General features: G+C 50.9%; 5 protein-coding genes across 5 annotated transcripts; 3 read left to right on the top strand and 2 right to left on the bottom strand.

The window, feature by feature from the left end:
- Positions 1 to 652: 652 nt before the first annotated feature.
- AYO20_11666 (hypothetical protein) lies at positions 653 to 4,144 on the bottom strand (the record flags this gene model as incomplete). Its single annotated transcript, XM_022649888.1, has 1 exon — positions 653 to 4,144. The coding sequence occupies one exon, from the start codon at positions 4,142 to 4,144 to the stop codon at positions 653 to 655; it is 3,492 nt and encodes a 1,163-aa protein (XP_022494142.1).
- A 976-nt stretch (positions 4,145 to 5,120) lies between these two features.
- On the top strand, positions 5,121 to 6,149 carry AYO20_11665 (hypothetical protein; the record flags this gene model as incomplete). Its single annotated transcript, XM_022649887.1, has 1 exon — positions 5,121 to 6,149. The coding sequence occupies one exon, from the start codon at positions 5,121 to 5,123 to the stop codon at positions 6,147 to 6,149; it is 1,029 nt and encodes a 342-aa protein (XP_022494141.1).
- A 289-nt stretch (positions 6,150 to 6,438) lies between these two features.
- AYO20_11664 (hypothetical protein) lies at positions 6,439 to 6,963 on the bottom strand (the record flags this gene model as incomplete). The annotated part of the gene is made up of 3 exons (XM_022649886.1): positions 6,439 to 6,783; positions 6,847 to 6,902; positions 6,957 to 6,963. 3 exons carry the CDS (start codon positions 6,961 to 6,963, stop codon positions 6,439 to 6,441), a joined length of 408 nt encoding a protein of 135 aa, XP_022494140.1.
- A 730-nt stretch (positions 6,964 to 7,693) lies between these two features.
- Positions 7,694 to 14,239, top strand: AYO20_11663 (hypothetical protein; the record flags this gene model as incomplete). The annotated part of the gene is made up of 2 exons (XM_022649885.1): positions 7,694 to 7,803; positions 7,858 to 14,239. The coding sequence occupies 2 exons, from the start codon at positions 7,694 to 7,696 to the stop codon at positions 14,237 to 14,239; spliced, it is 6,492 nt and encodes a 2,163-aa protein (XP_022494139.1).
- Positions 14,240 to 14,875: 636 nt separating this feature from the next.
- On the top strand, positions 14,876 to 16,081 carry AYO20_11662 (hypothetical protein; the record flags this gene model as incomplete). The annotated part of the gene is made up of 2 exons (XM_022649884.1): positions 14,876 to 15,361; positions 15,416 to 16,081. The coding sequence occupies 2 exons, from the start codon at positions 14,876 to 14,878 to the stop codon at positions 16,079 to 16,081; spliced, it is 1,152 nt and encodes a 383-aa protein (XP_022494138.1).
- Positions 16,082 to 18,043: the final 1,962 nt, after the last annotated feature.

The following is an 18,043-nucleotide window of genomic DNA, read 5'->3' as shown; positions in this document are numbered from 1 at the left end:
TCCTCGGGCGTTGAATAATGCAGAAAATAAATAGCCTGGTCGGATCGACAAGGTGCTTTCGCTGGCATGTGCGTCGTACATAGTTTGGTGAGCTACGGGCGAAAGCACGGTGGAAGATGAAAGTGACAGTGAATGGCACATGTCAGGCCGGTGCCTTCAACCAGACTTTACCACCACCATGATTCATCCGATTGCTATCTTCTCTTGATTTCCTGCATGTTGGATCATCTACGAGTAGTGTCTTGTCATCCACGTGTCACTCCCTATATACCTAGTACTCATGGATAGAGGCAGACCATAAACAGTGACACCCATCTGGTAATTACTCAACAACTTTTTTGGGCTATGGAATCTAATTTACAACAAGCCAGCTTCCCTCCAATGGAAATGCCGACATGTCCTGGATCCCTGCACACCGTCCACAAGCAGGAGGAACGGTGTTGATATGAAATCCAATTCGCATACTCGTACATCCACACAAGAGCTTGGGCCATGGGAGACATGCCCGAAACCCTTACACTTTGCTGTGTTTGTGGAAACGTCCAACTCCATTCTCCTTGTCTTATCTTTTGCTCCACTGTCAATCGCATTCATGCCCTCCGAATGCTGGGCATCACACCGTCCCCCTTTCCTTGCTCATGTGCCCAGACCCTCACTCTTGGATTGTGGCAAACCCGTCAGGGACTTTCCAGCCATGGTTCATACACGCACGAACGTATGCTCTCTTTGCTTCTCCCACCCCGTAAGTAGAGCCAGGGTGACCAACGAGTCTTGCCGGTCGCTGTGTGTCAGATAATGCCAGCCGGACTTGCAAGAGAATGCTTTCGACCGTAAAACTAGCACTCCATCCATTATTGGTCAAGACCTCCATGCACATGGCACCTCCTTCGGTCACGTTCCCACCACCACCTTGACTGAAGGGCAGAAAGCGAGGCTTGACTACTCGAATGAATGGAGGGCTCCAAGGATAGTGATGGGTGAACCGCATCTCCATGACAATTGATGTCACTCCAGTATTTTTCATGTCCTGAGCCAGAGGTAGATCCCTCGGAAAGCTGTGCAGTTCCACAATCCACTGGTACATGTTATTGATCAAGCTGCGGTCGATGTACCACCCGAGTGTGGCTGGCGGAGTGCTCTCCTGAATCTTCAGCGCATCCTTGAGGAGATGCATGAGCGCCTTGGTGGCCACTGGCGTAGCGTCCTGAGGTTCCGCCATAAACCTAATGTTCGTGACATCCAATTGTCCGGCTATGAAGTCGGTCTCAGCTGCCACCTCCGCCGGCCGCTTCTTACCATTGGCGCGTGGGCTCTCGGTGCTGGACCCCAAAGGCTCAAGGCCGTCATCCTGCTGATCGGCCCCTTGAAACACAGCCAGATCTTGCGCATCCGATAAGACACTCTCTGCATCGTCCAGGTCTCGCTCGGCCGTCGCCAGATCTGTATTCGATATCGTCTTCGTACGCTTCCCGCGAAGACCATCTACCTTTCCGATGCCGCTGCCAGATCTTCGAGTCCTGGATATGGCAGTCAATGGGATTGTTATTGGCTGTCTCTCTTCGTTGTAAGCCTCTAGGCCAGGTTGCTGCTTATAAATCTGACCGGCCACGCCGTTTCGAACGTCACTTTTTTCGGTCTTGACGAACAAATATCGCGTCTGCACCCAGTCAACCTTCGGGACCACATAGTGTGGTGAAGCGCATCTGAAGCTGGCTCGGTCATTCACAACTTCCTGTAGGGAAAGCACTCTTGTAATTTTGAGCACAGAACCATGCCAACCGCTAATGGCAGGACCGAGATCCCCAGTGTACTGCAAGCTTGTTCTTGCGTAGGGGCTCACATAGATACCATTTCCATATGACCTGCCGTGCAAGACTTCATCAAACCGGAGACCTTGTCGAATTATTGAATGCCAGTTGCCAATTGCACTTCCGTGCCACGCGAAAATGGTGGGATAATTCGTTCCGGTGGCTGACGCACGTTGCAGTACGTTGTTATTGAAGCGCTTTTCTTTGTCTGGAGCCCCTTGAGCGAAGCGGAATTGGATCCAGCTCTCCATCCCTCCCACACGGTCTTCAGGCTTCCCGCAAATTGCCGCGTCGTCTTTGGTGCCAATGTCGTCGACCTGTAAGATACAAGACCTATTGGACGCAACAATCCAACGGAGAAGATTCAATGCCGGTGCTGGAATTCGGTCTATCCATTTCATTAAGCTAGGATCCTGGCTCTTTCCTTGACTCTCCAGATAGCGTCGCATCCTGATTACGGGTGGTAGAGTATCCAGCAAGCTCACGATTGCATCTTCCTGGTGTTTTGGAATGAGATGGTCAAAGTTCTTGTCATACAAATAACAGTCCGCTTTGACGGAGCAGTCGTCTTCACCAGAGGTTTCAATGAGACTGCTAGAGTTGCCGATAAGCCCCGGGAATGGAACAGAAATAGGTGAATCGAGCCAAACTCGAGGCAATTCCACCTTCTTGACGAGACAATGGGCTGCAGTCTCAGTCTGGATACAGAGGAGAACAAGCCAATCACCAGGCTTGAGTTTCTGAATCGATATGTTCTTCTCTTCATCCTGTTCGATCACCAAGTGCCTCAATTTCTTATACCACGTGCATGCAAAGGACTTCTCGTGGATTAGTGGTACAACTGCTTGCGTTGACAGAGTTCCGGTATGGTACGGTGCAACGAAACGCGGAACTCTGGGACGTGGTATGACAGGTACGACCAAGTTCATACCTATAGGAAACTCTTTGAGTCTGCCGCTACTAGCTGCTGCGTGGCATAGGCTGATCAGAACATCGACCACGTATGGCTGGACCATGATTTCCCACTCTAGACGAGGACCGAAACCGAGCGACATGTACTGGTACAGGCAGAGGGGCTTCAGGCAGACGTATGGTTTAAGGGCTCCAAACCCTTCATCGACTCGGCAGTGGCACACGAGGCAGAATTCCGTGCATCGAACGAAATGCCTGAGGGAAAACTGCATAAGGATTAATGGCAAAGAAGCCTTTGCGAGTCGATTCTGGCGCATGTGGTCTGCGACGACTATTGGGGGTAGGCCCCTCGCATGGGCGTCATCATCACAATGATAGGGTGACATGTCGTCAATGTTTGACAACGAAGACGTCTGTCTCTCGTTGATGAATTTCTCTGCACCGAGCCAGCTAAGCTGGTACAATTCCCGAGCCGAGATGATCTTGAAGACTCTTTCTTCGAGTAATTGGTTGATCGAATTCCCAATACACAATGCTTCGAATGCATGTTGATCGTTTGATCCAGCTTCGAGGCCGTTCGCTGAGGTCGTATTGTCCGACTTTGTGTACTGGTAGAGAGCGAGGACTTCGCGTAGGGAAGGTTTGTAGTGGCTGCAAAGTCCCACGCGCATCTCCACAGAGTCCGACAGACCTCGTTCATTGACAACTCTGGTTGCGTCCAGATAGCTCCGTAAGTACCTGATCAGCAACAAGAAGTAATGCCTTCGTGGCACATTCCATGCTTCGAGGGCTTCATCTGAGAGACCGAGCTTGGAGACTCGGATCGAAATGCAAAGAACCCCGCCAGAGGCAATGTTCCCAAAGACTCCAACGCGGAAGCCGGAATGCTTGAGGGCTGCAAGATCTGCGCGTACCTTTTCCGTCTTCTCATTGGGATCATCTGGCAAGCTGGTGGAGTCTGCTCTGATGTCGGAGTGGCGATCTGTGTCGCCAGCCTCACAGGTATCCAGGTCAATGTCAGAGTCGCTCTCAAAATCAAAATCAAAATCATTCTCCTCCTTCACTTCGTTGTCCCCGATATTTTCTTGGACATAGCCCTTTCCCGTAACTGAGGTCAATAGCTTCGCAATTTCAGCCAATAAGTCGATAACAGGCTTGCCATGGGCATGTTCAGTGACTTTGCGCAATGTTTCTGCAACGATCGGGTCGTGAGACGTGTCCTTGGTGTACAGCACAAATGAATTGCCGTCCGGGTATTCTCCTAGGTCGTTGGCAAATACTTCGATGGTCACTCGAAGGCTGCTCCTGGGATGGACATAGGTGAAGATAAACACGCCCTCCTCCAGGCCACGAACGTTCTCGATGTTCTCGATCTTCATGCGGTTGGCGGCGGCCAAGTGGTTGAGGAAGAGTTTCCGGCCCATACTGGACGGAGGGGAGGGCCAGCGGGAGGTGGTTGTGTTGGCATAGAACTGAGATTCAAGGAAACGAGTTGGAGGGCATCAGGAGGAGCTAAACTTGAGATTTACGCAGTCGGTAGATCCCACCACGACAGGATCGAGAGCAGCTCAATGAGAGATACCACCGGGGGGTGGGAAGGAGGCACTGGGGGGAAGCTGAGAGAAGAGAAGGCGGACAGAAGACTGAAGGACGAAGAGGATCGAGAAAGTGGAAGGGAGTTGAAGACTGTGGCAGGGATGAAAACAACAAGGCAACTGCGCAGACATGGTGATTGTACCCGCACCCCGTGATTCAAAGTCGATATGGCAGAGCGTAATAGAACCAGGCCGCACCTTCTTGGGTGAAGCGCAAGCATAGAGAACCCTGTTAAAGAGAAACAGAAAACGGGCGCAGAGATGGAGCATTGTGCCGGTCTTCTCTTTCCACAGCTACTCACACTCCAGGTCTTGGAGAACCTTGCCAAAGGCAAGTTGGCAGCAAACAGGAGTGCCATGTTTGCTGTTTTACTGCCTGCTGGCAGTCTAGCCCAAGAACCAGCTTCTGTCGCTTTGATAGCTGTCTTACCTCACAAAGTGGTATTTGCGGTTCTTCAAGACAACGGTTCTCCGATCTACGAATTTTCAGAAAACTATGAAGAAAGAGGATGATCAGATACTTGGTATCGAGTGAGAAACAAACAAGTCGTGCCAAGCCGATGATTGCTGTCGGTGTATAGTTGTTCCGAGCCGACAGCACCAACACGAACGACAGACATAGTCTTTGGTACCTAGACAATACCTGTCTTATCCACAGCTTCTCCTGGTCACAGATGGATGTTGGAGAATACGAGACCATCAGCCTAACAAGTCTACGGTAAACGGGAATTGGACGCAAACTTGACTCCGCACATGAAAGTTCGAATTTATGTGATGCTAGCCCAAGACAGTCTTCAAGATCAAGATGCCTTCCCGCATAGACGCGGAAGAGCACAGTGAACAGAATGAGGGCGGCAGTGGGCTGATGCTTGCGAAACTCAATCAGTCTCAATTTGACCCTGTCGAATTCCTGAACGATTCACTACCCAACCTAAGTTTGTCGTCTCAAACCCAGCTTTCAAAATCCAGCAGGTCTACACAAATCCAGAGTGCCTCGACCGAGTCACTTGCACTCCTCACGTCACTCAACACAATCTCCATCCGTGCTTCCTCAGAGTTGACAAGTTTAACGGACGAGATTATCCGCAGTGGAAATCGTCTTGCCTACGAGGTAGAGGTGCTTCGTGGTGATGTGAATGGGTTCCACGAGCTGTTGAGCGATTCACTACGGGATGATATTCGCCAATTTGTCATTGATGAGGTTACCAGTATAGAACCACCAATATCAGGTTCGGAGATTGATGGTGACGACTCGTTGCAAAAAGCGCAATCAGAGAGCGAGCCTGACTTCATGACTCGACTACGATTGCTGGGCAAAGTGAAAGCACGTCTCGAGTCTGTGGTTACTATTTTCGGCGAAGCAATGAAATGGCCAATACCTCCCTCTGAATTGTCCATGGCATCATCTCTCATATCCGTCTCTTCACCTGAGTTGGGGATTCAAAGCACGGCCGAAGATGACAAGGCACGTGAGGCATTGAAGAGTATTCGGGCAGAAATTGACGAACTACTTGGGCCAGAACCAGCTGGGTATGCTGGCCTCGAGGCGGCATCCCAAAGGGTCGAAGAGTACAGACAGCTTGCAATACTGTGGAAGGGCACTGGTGAGGAAAAGGCCAGAATCAAATTTGTTGATTCATTGGTTAAACTGGTGGAAGACAGGCGGAAGACACTGGATGCACGACAACGGGCTCGAAATTCCAAGGCGGCTAGTTCTGTACGATCAAGTTCCGCCATGGGTAGGAATCCGAGAAGCTCAAATGAGGGAAGTGGTGGTGCAGCCGGACTGTTTCGGAATCTGCAGCGCTTGAAGGATGATTTGTATCTCGAATGAGCTCTGAAATCTTAGACCACACCGACACTGGCAAATCTTTGCAATGAAAATTGAATTCTTTTCATATGAGCCGTACTCGCGTCATCCATTGCACCTTCACCAGTGCAGGTAAGAAGTCCTCATCAACAAGCACACGGTGCTTTGGCTGGCCTCAAAATCGCTTAGAATAGGGTCCGGTTCATTCAAGTTGCAATGATCCCTGCCTTGCGCAAGCCGCATGTCTAAAGTTCCCTGTCGCTGCGCACCGTGGCAAAATGGTTTCTTCAAGGCATATTGCGTAACCCCACACTCAAAATCTCAAGGGCGTGAAGAACCATCTGTTCTTGCCGCTCAGGTATCTCTCCTCCAAGGCTTTCTTGACGTTCTTCTTGGCATCCTCTCTTTGGGAGACCTCCTTGAATGTGTCGTTCGAAATGACACTCTTCAGTCCTTCGAGTTCTAGCGTGTATCGCGTAGGCATGATGTGGTTGTAGTTGATCATCTTGATGAATGGCTTGACTTTTGATCGTTTCTCCATTCGCTTTTTGCCCATGCGGCGAGTGACTTTCGATGGGTAACGCTCAATGCCTGCGACCAGGGCGTAGGAGAAGGGATGCTGTTTCGTGCCAGAGTCCTGGGGCTGGATGATGACAACCTGTAGACGAAGCGTCAGACCTTCGATCCCTTTCATGCGTAAATGTGTTGTTTCTCCCCATACCTTCTTTCCGGCATACCGGCCTCGAGTGATGATCGCCACGCGGCCGACCTTGAGAACTGTTCCGTGTGTTATTAATTGTCGCAGAATTGAGTGTATACGACTTTACTTACACTTCATCTTGAGGTCCGACTTTCGCGCTTGAAAGATGTTGAAGAATAATAGGGAGAGGTTGAGGCTGCGAAAAATGCTTAAGTCGCTCGTTCGATGCTGAATTGCTCAAAAATTAGTCTTGGCAGAGTAGGGTTTTCGAAGTCACGTGTCACATCTTTGTTCGAGCCAAGCCGCGCAATAAATGCCCGTCTGACACGTCTGACAGGGAGAATACTCGCTAGCACCTGTTGCTATGACCCCAAGCAACGTAGTAAATAGTGCAAGACGCTGGCCTTGATCTTGTCGAGGGTGCTACCCTCAGATGGGCGCACAGCATACAAATTACCAGACTATATGGCTGTCACCAAAATAATTTTCCTTGTCATAACTATGAGGTCTCTTTCTAGCATTCGGGGACCCGCGTTTTGGTGAAGCCGTTACACGTTTCTCTCCGCCCCCTCTCCTGCAGAGGCAGGTCAGCCGATCCGTCCGTTAGCTTTGTTTACATCCCGATTTGTCTGGCCAATCATAAGTGCACTGCGACCCGACGTCAACTTGTGCCAGCACGCCAGCGCCAAAGTCTCCTCCTTTCACCGTTATACTAGCATCCTTGAGTTTTATGTGCTTTTGCGTCTTGTTTGCTTGCTGAATTTATGCTGGCACACGCCAGAGTATGTGAAGTGCGTTATGAGTACTGCAGCTTCAGCTTGATTGACAAACATTCTTCCCAAAAATTCTCCGGACAAAGGCATTGACCATGTCCACTTATTCCGCCAGTTCGCGGGATGCCTCTCGGGACCGTGCTGAGTCTCGAATCATCAAGCATCAACATTCATTCTCAGAGTCAGGCAGAAGCTCGGTGCCTATGTGAGTCCTTGGTAGCTTTCGAAATACCATCAGAAGATACTGACTTGTGGGCAGGTGGGATAGCTCAGATCCCGATAGAGCACCTCCACCACTTCCATTGAACCCTGGAGTTCCAGGAAGCCCTCTGACTAGATCTAATACATCAAAACGCATTGACGAAGCTGCTGCCCTGATCGCCGCTCGAGCACGAGAAAATGCCCCCAGCTCCTACACAAGCAACCCTCCTCCGACGTCACCAGACAGGAATGTCATACGAGCCCAAAACAGGCGAATGCAGAACCTGCAGAGCCCTGGAATAACTAGACTGAGCGATTCATTGGAAAGGCGATCACCAGAAAAAGGCCTTCGCACAGCAAAGTTCGTGGATTTCGAGGATTTTCCCAGCAGCAGAACGTCGGAGCGCAGTCCCACGAGACCAAGATCAGAAACCCCAACACCCACCGAGAAGAACTCCGCAAGGTCAAAAGAGAGCGAGAACACACCACCTTCATCGAACATGCTAGCGCTACAGACAATTAGAACTAGGCAGGATGCCACGCCTCTTGGTGACATAACAAACGGGGCTTCACCTTCGATGCCAACATCCTACTCCTTTGACGCACTGTCTACTCAGATTCTGAGCTTGACATCAATCATCACAAGTGTTCAAAAAGAGATGACGAGCCTGAATAAGAGAAGTAAAGACAACTATGGCGACCTGATGAGCCTCAAGGAGGCTACAACGGCCAGGGATGAAGACATCCGCAAAAGCCTGAGAGAGCTTATCGCAGGCCTTGAAAGCAAGTTCACTAATCTCGACTCTCGGCTACTTGCTGCTCCTCCTGATGCCACCAGATCAGCTTCCAACTTGGGGATGTACTTCGACGACAAGGCACATAATGGCTCGCCCCGCCCAAAAAGCCTCGGCCTACCACGTATTGGAAGCCCATCTAGCTTCTCTGCTTCTCTTGATCGCGAGTTGACCGCCTCACCGTCTATTACATGTGTTGACGGTGCTGCAAGCATCGCTCTCCTCGAGAAAGTTCTCAGGGAAATGGCCACCCGCGAAGGGCAAGACAAAATAATGAGCACCCTCGAAGCAGTAAAGTCACAAGCTCTCGTGCGATCGCATTCAGATACCCCTACTTCGACGGCCTTTGACCCAGCCATGATGTCGAAATTGGAAGATATCCTTGTGTTCATGAAGGACATGAAGGAGGAATCTGGTTCACGCGCGCTGGTACGCTCGAACGGCAATGACGGTAGCAAGGGTCCCTCAAACCTTGATCTCTATCTCGAAGGGGAAGCGAAAATGGGTAAAGCAAGGTCAGGTGTTGAAGGTCGAGCGTCGATGTCAGCGTCCGACTCAGTCGTTGACGACATTGTCACAATGCTGAAGAGTGTCAAGCAGTCATTGGCCCAAGGGGGCGGGCTCACGAATGAAGTCAAAGTCTTGGTTCGAGAGCTACGAGGAGAGGTCTTGGGAATGGGACGAGAACTTGTAAAGAAACTGGAGCAAACGTCATTGCCAACAAAGGGTGCTGGTGCGGCAACACAAGCAGCAGTGACAGATGAGATCGCTACCATTGTGCAGCAAGGCCTTGCTGAGCTCAAAGAACACATGCATCACATTGTCCAGGAAAGCGGGAGACGATCGGCAGAGCACGTTAATCCGGCAGTCGACACGCAAGAAGTCGTGCGGGCCGTCCGTGATGTCCTCGCAGACTTACCTCAGCCTCGTGATCAACCACTCCGAGACCCCGTTGCTGAACGGGAAGAATTACTCATTGCCGTTAGAGAGGCTTGGGAGGACTGCAAACCCGAAATCGCACTCGAACATTTCGGACTAGAACGCGATGAGATCTTGGAGACGTTGAAGGAGGGGTTAAAGTCGTATCAACCGCAGCAACCCAGTGCAAAAGATGCCGGCGCCACTTACGAAGACGTGCTCGAGGCCGTCAGAAAGGGTCTAGCAGACTTTGAACTTCCTCCCATTCCCGCGCCAGCTGGGATCACTCGGGAAGATGTCTTTGCTGCTGTCAGTGAGGGAATCAAAGGTATCGAATGGCCAGACATGTCTGCATCCCGGGGTATAGACATTGACCTCACCAAAGACGATGTCTTCGAAGCTGTGCGAGAAGGACTAGCGCAACATGACACCGTCACCAGAGATGAGATAAGTGACGCGGTCAAAGAAGGCCTTTCTCAACATGACCGTGTTGCCAAAGAGGTCGAATTCAATCGCGAGGACCTGTTTGACGCCATCAAATCTTGTCTGGAAGGCGAACAAAATCCTTTGGGAGGAATGGGCGAACGAGTCATCGAAGCGATGCATGAGTTCCTCGGCAGCATGAAAAACGAGTTCCAACAATATTCAGCGGCAAATGGTAAAGACACGGAACAAGTACTCGATGCGCTCAAGGACGGATTGGAGGACCTAAGAGCCGATATAGAAAGCTATGTTGATCGTGCTGCCGATGTTACTGGCAAAGACGAGATCATCGACACAGTGAAGGCTGGATTTGCTGCAATGCAAGCAGATCTCGACAAAGGCTTTGCGGCACGCGGAAACGGAGCCCCGAACACACCTGAACTCTTGGACGCCATGGAGAAAGAGTTCGAACATCTTCGTGAGACCATCAGCAAAAACATGGCCAGGAATAACGCTCTCTCTGAGAAGGACGAGATCCTCGATGCTATTCGTGACATTGCCGACGACCGCCAATCGACCCTCAGCGGTAATAGTGAAGACATTGTGCGTCTAGTCAAGGACGAATTGGAACATATGCGCACAACCCTCGCTGGAACTCTTGTCAAGACCAGCTCTTCAATGGATCGTGAGGAAGTTCTTGATGCCATCCGAGAGGGACTGGCGTCGTCTCGTCCAAAGATCAACGGAAATGAAAGTATTTTGTCCAATACCAGTGAGCTTCTTGATGCATTTCAAGACGGCGTTGATGGTATCCGAGCCGATATCCAAAAATTAACCGATCGCCCTGTTGACCTCAGCGCAAGCTACGAAATTCTTGACGCGCTCAAGACAGGAATAGAGGATGTGCGAGCAGATATATCAAGACTCCATGAGAAGCAGACAGAGGACTCAGACACCGCTACCGCCCGAGGGCAGGAGATAGTGATACACGACCAGAATCGCATCTCCACTGAAATCGAAGGTTTGAAGGTTATGATCACCCAGTTGAGGATCAAAGTCGAAGCGCTGGACGGAATGGCTGGTCCACCCCCTGCAACAGAAGCTCGAGTACACAAGGACGATATGATGGAGCTTCAAGATGCCATCCAGCAAGTTCAGGAATCCGTCGATCGTAATCATAACGTTGAGGCACGAATCCACAAAGATGACCTAGAGGGTTTGTACACCGCCATCGACCAGGTCACCAATGCCGTCAATGAAGTTCGAGATACACCTCCTCCGGCACTGGTCATGCCAGAGAATGCTGCATCGAAAGAAGACACTGAAGCCATCGAAACACTCCTGAGGAACATCAAGGCTAGACTTGACGACGCAATTTCACCGGAATCTGAGCCTCTGGCCAAAGCGAGTCAAGTCGACGCCTTGGAGTTTGCACTCAGGGAAATGAAAGTAGTGGTCGACGAAGCCAGTGAGCGTGCAGCTGAACAAACCAACAAAGAAGATTTCACCTTGATCGAGTTGATGTTGAAAGACATTCAAAGCGGCATGGAAGAGTTTAGGTCCAAGCTAGAGGAATCCAAGACTGAGCAAGGCAGTCTCGACAAGTCGGACCTGGAAGTGGTTGAGTCTCTGTGCATGGATATAAAGACCCAGATCGAAAACATCAAGCTACCAGATCTGGGGTTTCTCCCATGCAAAGATGATATTACCGACGTGAAAAATGATCTGAAGTCTTTTCGGGAGCAATTCGAGGCCGACAATGGCCTCACTGCGCAAGCATTTGAAGCAAGGAAGATTGAACACGGAGGCTTGGCCACGAAGATCGACGATGTCAAAAACATCATTGGCGATCTCCGAGACGAGCTCATCGGAAAGGTCGAAGGAAGTGCGGAGGGGATTGTGGAACTGAACAAAGTACTTGGAATGCACCATGATGATATGACCAGATATGCTACGGCAGCCAGCATCGAGGAGATGTCCTCCATGCTCAAAGACGAACTCGAACGACACATGGACCACCAATCTACCATTAAAGCGCAGATGGAAGAACGAGACGCTACCTTATTCACCAAGCACGAGGAAACCGGTGCGGAACTCAGATCTGTGATCGAGGACAAATTCAGTGCACTCATGACCAAGTACGATGATGCTCAGCTTGCCAGCGATGCGAAATTGAATTCTCTAGAAGAGCGGGACAGTGCGCACTTGGAAGCTACGAGCAGCACGAAAGCGGTAGTGGACGATCTCAAATCGCTCATGGACACTTTGGGGACAACCGTCACGGAAACCTATGATCGTATCTCTGAAGACTCCAAAACCGTGTTTGGTTCGATCGAAGAAACTAACTCGAAAATGGACAACCTACACACCGCCAATGCCTTCGAACATGGTCTGACTCGGGAGGAGATCACAAAGACATTGGCAGCAGCAACAAGACTTGAAGGCACTCTGTCAGACCACCAACCTGCAGTACTATCCGCAATACAGGAAGTACTCGGAGTGGTGACCCAGCATTACGAGCATTCGCAACAGCAAACGGAGAACTTTGCACGAGCAACAGAAGAGATTAAATCTGGTGTGGACTCCATCCCGGCAGCCATACCACCCTTGTTGCCAGCACTGCCCGCTGCTGAACCGGTCAGGGAAGTAAGTAACCAAAAGGAGTACGACGACAGCGAGCTACACGATAAACTCGATACTCTCCTTTCACATGCCAGCTCCGCGAAGGATATCAGCGATTTGCATGACAAATTAGACACGCTGATCTCCCAGACCAACTCTTCGAAGGATATAAGTGAGGTGCATGACAAGCTGGACACTCTTCTATCCCATGCCGAGTCGGCGAAGGGTGCCACAGAATTGCATTACAAGCTGGATACTCTTGTTTCCCATGCGAGCGAAGCGAAGGAGATATTCGCCGGGCTGGAGGAGCATCAGAAGGAGTCTCGAGACTCGTTGGCCAACCTTGGGAAACTTGACGAGATTCACCAACAAGTGATGTCGACCGCGGCTGAGATCGCCGGAATGGTGACCACACAGGCGAGGCTCATGGGGGAGCACCACGACTCCAAAGTTGCTGAGGCGACAGAAGCGGCGATTGCCCTGGAGAAGCGAATGGCCCAGAAGGAGAAAGTCGAGGCTGATATTGTTTACCTCAATGAAGAAAAGAACAATCTCCTGGAGTCCATGGCAACGTTGAGGCGGGAGCAAGAACAGCTCATTGGGCAGACAAAGAAATTGACTCGAGACGTGGCGAAGCTTGAGACTGCGCTGCAAATCCGACAAGACGAGATGCGCGAGATGAACGCCAGAGCAGAGGTCCTTGAGCGTCGCATCCTCGAGGGACTTGTGAACCAAGCTCGAGCGGTTAAGACGTCTTCGAAGACTATCAACAGATCAAGAATCAGCCCAGCCGAACGCGATGCATCGATGAGTCTCAAGCGCGTTCCAAGTACCGCTAGCACAGCTACAGCCAGAACTTCGATCAAGGGCGGAAAGTCTACCATCGGCAATGCTGTCGGTACAGCCTTGAAAAAGAGAACGCCACTAACCTCAAACACCAAGGCAGTGTCAGCTCCAAGAACATCTGCTGTTGACCGGCGAATTCTGAGCACCAGCCATGTCACTGGTAACCGTGGTCGAAACACGCCCGATATGGCTTTGATGCTCGCCCCTGTGCCTAAAACAACTGGCCTGGTCAGTCTCAAACGCAGCCAGTCTGTAAAGAGCAACCCTAGCAGTTATGTCAACGGACGGAAGGCCAGCTGGAATGGTGTACCAACAGAGTTGACGGACAAAGAGAACTTTGACGTCGACCACGATGAAAGTGATGACGACAATCATAGCGAAACAAGCACTGAGAGGAGGACGAGCTATGGCACAAGCGTCATGTACACCGACAGCATGACATATGGCACAGGAAGCTCGTTGAGCAGAGACAGCAGGAGGTCGACCAGCTGTGGTAGCAGCATTGTTGGGACCATCAACGGACACACGGATAGCATTGCCGAAGAGGATGAGGAGCTTGAGACGGACGAGAATACCCAAACGGCCATGGTCCTACACAACGCTCAGGCTTCTGGTAATGACGGCAATGACGAAAGTCAAGAGGACTCGATGGCACTGACCACGATGACCGGATCACGTGGCACCATTGTCGAAGAAGACATGCTGTCCGACATGCAGCCTCAACCCGCTGTTACCGAGGAAGGAATGAAGTACCATGGCAGTGACAGCGGGCTAGGGACCGAGCCGTTGACGGCAGGCTCGGAGAGCCATAACGAATACTTCCAGATGACGGCGTAGGATACGGGCAGTTGAAGAGAATGGACATCATGAGGAGGGAGGCGTTCTGGAGTCGTTGTTGTCTAATGTTTCTTCTTGGCTAGACAGTCAGATGAAAGGGTAGTGAGCGTTCAGCGAGTATTATTGCAACACAGTGCCCGGGACGGGGTTGATGACGGAACAAGTATCGAGATACTCAATATGGCCATTGGATTGACCTGATATGGCTTGTATGGCTCAAGGTTGCTGCTGACATGTGCGTGATTCCCTTTTTGGTACAGCCTCGTTGGATGGCCAGGCAACCAATCAGCAGGGACGATCTTAAGCCTTAGGTCTGCCAACGTGATCACCTTCCTTCCTCAAGGCATCCAAGGCGCCTTTCCCGTTTTCCCCAACAATTTCCCGCCCTGGTTGTGCGTCATTCCTTCCTCATTCGCTGCGTCTGGTGCCAGCGAGAGCCCAGCAGCCCAGATGCACGATGCCACTTGTTTGATCCCAACTTGTACAAATTGGTTGGCTTCCCTCCTTTATTCTTCACCCTCATTGATGTCCAAAGTGACCTACTTCCATTTCTACTAGACTCGCTCGACGACGACTCATCTTGCAGCTTCATCATTCCAGCCGCCGCACGCATCCCTCTCTCCCTCCCTCTGAACGATGCTAGATCCCTTTCCCCCTCCTCCACCATGGCTTGTTAGTCTGGTGACGCCCTTGAGCGAGACTCTCCACCTTCCTTCTCTACCGAACCACATCCACGAAGTCCTAGGAGCCTTTGTCCTATACCAGACAACTCAGTCCATTCTCTCGCCTGTTCTCTCGAATTTCCTATTTCCCAACATCTACCCGAAGCTCACGAGACGCACTCGCATTAACTGGGATGTACACGTGGTGTCTCTGCTACAGTCGTGTGTCATCAATACTGCGGCATTATGGGTAATGTTCAAGGACGAGGAGCGTAAGGGTATGCACGGCAGTGCAATTGAGCGGATATACGGATACACGGGTGCGTCCGGGCTCATTCAAGGCCTGGCGACAGGATACTTCGTCTGGGATCTTGTAGTGAGCGCGCGCTACCTCAAGATCTTTGGTCCGGGGATCCTGGCCCACGCCATCACCGCCCTCTCAGTGTTCGCACTAGGATTTGTAAGATGTTTCGCGCCGAAAATTCGTGGTGTCTTCGCTTACTGAGACGTACAGAGACCATTTTGCAATTATTACGGCCCGGTGTTCATTCTCTATGAACTGTCAACTCCTTTCCTCAACATCCACTGGTTCTGCGATAAACTCAACATGACTGGGTCTCAGCTGCAATGGTATAACGGAATGATCCTTCTTTCGGTGTTCTTTGGCTGCCGTTTGATCTGGGGCACCTACCAGTCGTTGCGGGTATATCAAGATGTGTGGCATACGATGCACCTCAACACTCAATCAGGCCCTGTTCTTCGCGAGATCCCCGCTTCTTCCCATTCTTCTATATTCGTCCCCAGGGACGGCCAACTATGCCTAGGTGACAAAAGCTGCATTATAGCTCAATCCGAAGTCATGCAGTTCACTGGATCACAGACGGAATCCGTTCCAGTCTGGCTGGCGGGGGTGTATCTGACTTGCAATCTGGTACTGAATTCGCTCAACTTCTACTGGTTTGGCAAAATGATTGAGGCAGTCTTGAAGAGATTTGAGGGTAAGCCCCACGAGGAGTTTCCTCGTGAACGCGAACGGAAGCAAAGCATTGTGGAGGCCGCGGCGACTGAGCTCGATTATGAGACTCTCTCGGGACCCAAGACCCCAGACGAGGAGGAGAAAGAGCCAGCCGACATAGGGAAGAGCACTGCGCTTTTGGATGGATCAGCAAGGAAGCGATAGGGGTGTTGGGCGCATGTCCGAAACGCTCTGACGCATCATCTCAATTTTTTCCGGTCGCAAGACTCTAGAAAACCTCCTAGACTTGGGGTCGTTTTCTTTTGCGGAGGACCACTTTTTGCGTTATTCGTACATGGTTGGGCTCTCAGTCCTCAACGAGAGGGGAGGAGCACATAATGACCGACTCCACCTTTCCTCGGCGAACTCGACCGCGGCGACAATGTATCCCTTTTGCATTTCCTGCATCAGTGGCTCTCGCTTCGTCACTGTCCTTCGAGCAATGGGGCCAGTACTAAACCTTTGCTTTGACCTTTGTTATGGTATGATGGCTGGGAGGGTTGAACTCTGAGCTCAGAAATGCTCAGTATAAAGAGACATGAGAGAATCGTTTCATAATATACCATTCTCCTCACTCGCCGAGAGATGTGGCAAACAATAGGGTCCGCAACCCCCGGTTCTGACGACGGGGACATAGAGGTGGTAGGTTGCCATGCTCAAAGAGATGCTTCGGAATGAGGAATACAACGCCGACAGCGCAAACACCCGATTCCTGATCAAATACAAGCAGTCCAGAGACAACAGACCGAAGACTGCGAGACTATTCACATTATGGATGGAGAATTCACTTTAGAAACTGCAACATTGACACGCACAGTCCACCAGGTGTCGGTTCACTCAACCATGCAACTACCAGCAACCCGAAATCCCACACAGAGTCGGCCCTCATTGTCAAGCCCTTGCTTGTGAACGAGGCGACGTTGCCAATGTGAAGTTAATGAGGCCAGGTGCTGCTTGTCTCACAACCTTTCACATGCGTCCTTCATTCGCCCGTTGTCGCCTGGGCTGCCCCTCATCTTTTGTGACACAGTCTGGGCAGTGAAAGACGAGCATGAACTTTGAGTGTACAAGTGAAGATCCAATTTGGGTAGAGATGGAGTGGCAACCGGACTTCACCTAGTGATAGGAGGCAGTGATGTGGTGGCTGCCTGCCTATGATAAAATACTTGCATGATTATTTGTAGTTGTGATGAATCGTTCCTCATTTCTCTCTTCTTGACATTTCTCTCACTGCTGCTGCGAGGTCCACGACAGAGCCTATCAAAATGAAGTGTCTTGGCTTGGCCGCCTCTTTGTACCTTCTCATCTTCAGCCCAGCGACTGCTCTGGCTGTCTCTTTCGACTTCAACGACACCGTCAACAACAACATCACCAGACCGACAAAGGTCACCCACCTCGAACTTGAAATCAATTCGACGAATCAAAAAAGTGCTCAAGCCTGCAAATGTAGTTTGCTGCCAGGCTACAGCAAGACGTGCTACGAGAACTGTAACTGCTGTCCAAGCTGGGGAGTGAAGGTAAAGTAACCATCTCTTCTTTGTTCCTTGGGGCCGATGCTCAGAAAACAGAAGTTGTTGATCTGGCCATGTCTGACCTACGGGACTCGTTCTAGGCTTGCTGCTGTAATCTGGGCTCTTTATTCGACGCCCCAAAATGCTCCACGGACTGCTGTACTTGATAGTATCCGGACTGGAGATCGAGGAAGTTCGGTCAGGATATGGGGCGGGACGTTCACAGTGGCTAGTTGGAGGAGAAGCGGGGAGCAGTGGGAGGACAGATGTTCGAGAAGGCTGCGTACCGATGCCCGAAATGGTGACAAAGACAGGATAATATTCTTTTGGACAGAGCTGGGGGTGTGATAGACATGATGAATGGTGGCTCGATCTAATCTCATCAGGTTGGTGGCGATGGTTGCCCAATCAACAGATACACAAAAACATTGCGGGTCTCGAGTTTCAATCCAAATCGCGGCAGAGATTCCGTGGGTCGCGCAGGGAAATCGAACAATCACTGGAACCCCTCGAAAGCGCCCGCAGCGCCGTAAATCCAGACTTCCATTGTTTCCATCTTTGCTTGCGTGACCTATTCTTTCACGACTGTATGCTAGTTGTCTGCTAGAGGTCCACC

The sequence above is a fragment of the Fonsecaea nubica genome (genome assembly GCF_001646965.1).
Source record: "Fonsecaea nubica strain CBS 269.64 chromosome Unknown Scaff179, whole genome shotgun sequence".
Classification (NCBI taxonomy): domain Eukaryota; kingdom Fungi; phylum Ascomycota; class Eurotiomycetes; order Chaetothyriales; family Herpotrichiellaceae; genus Fonsecaea; species Fonsecaea nubica.
This window is presented reverse-complemented; position numbering and strand designations above follow the sequence as displayed.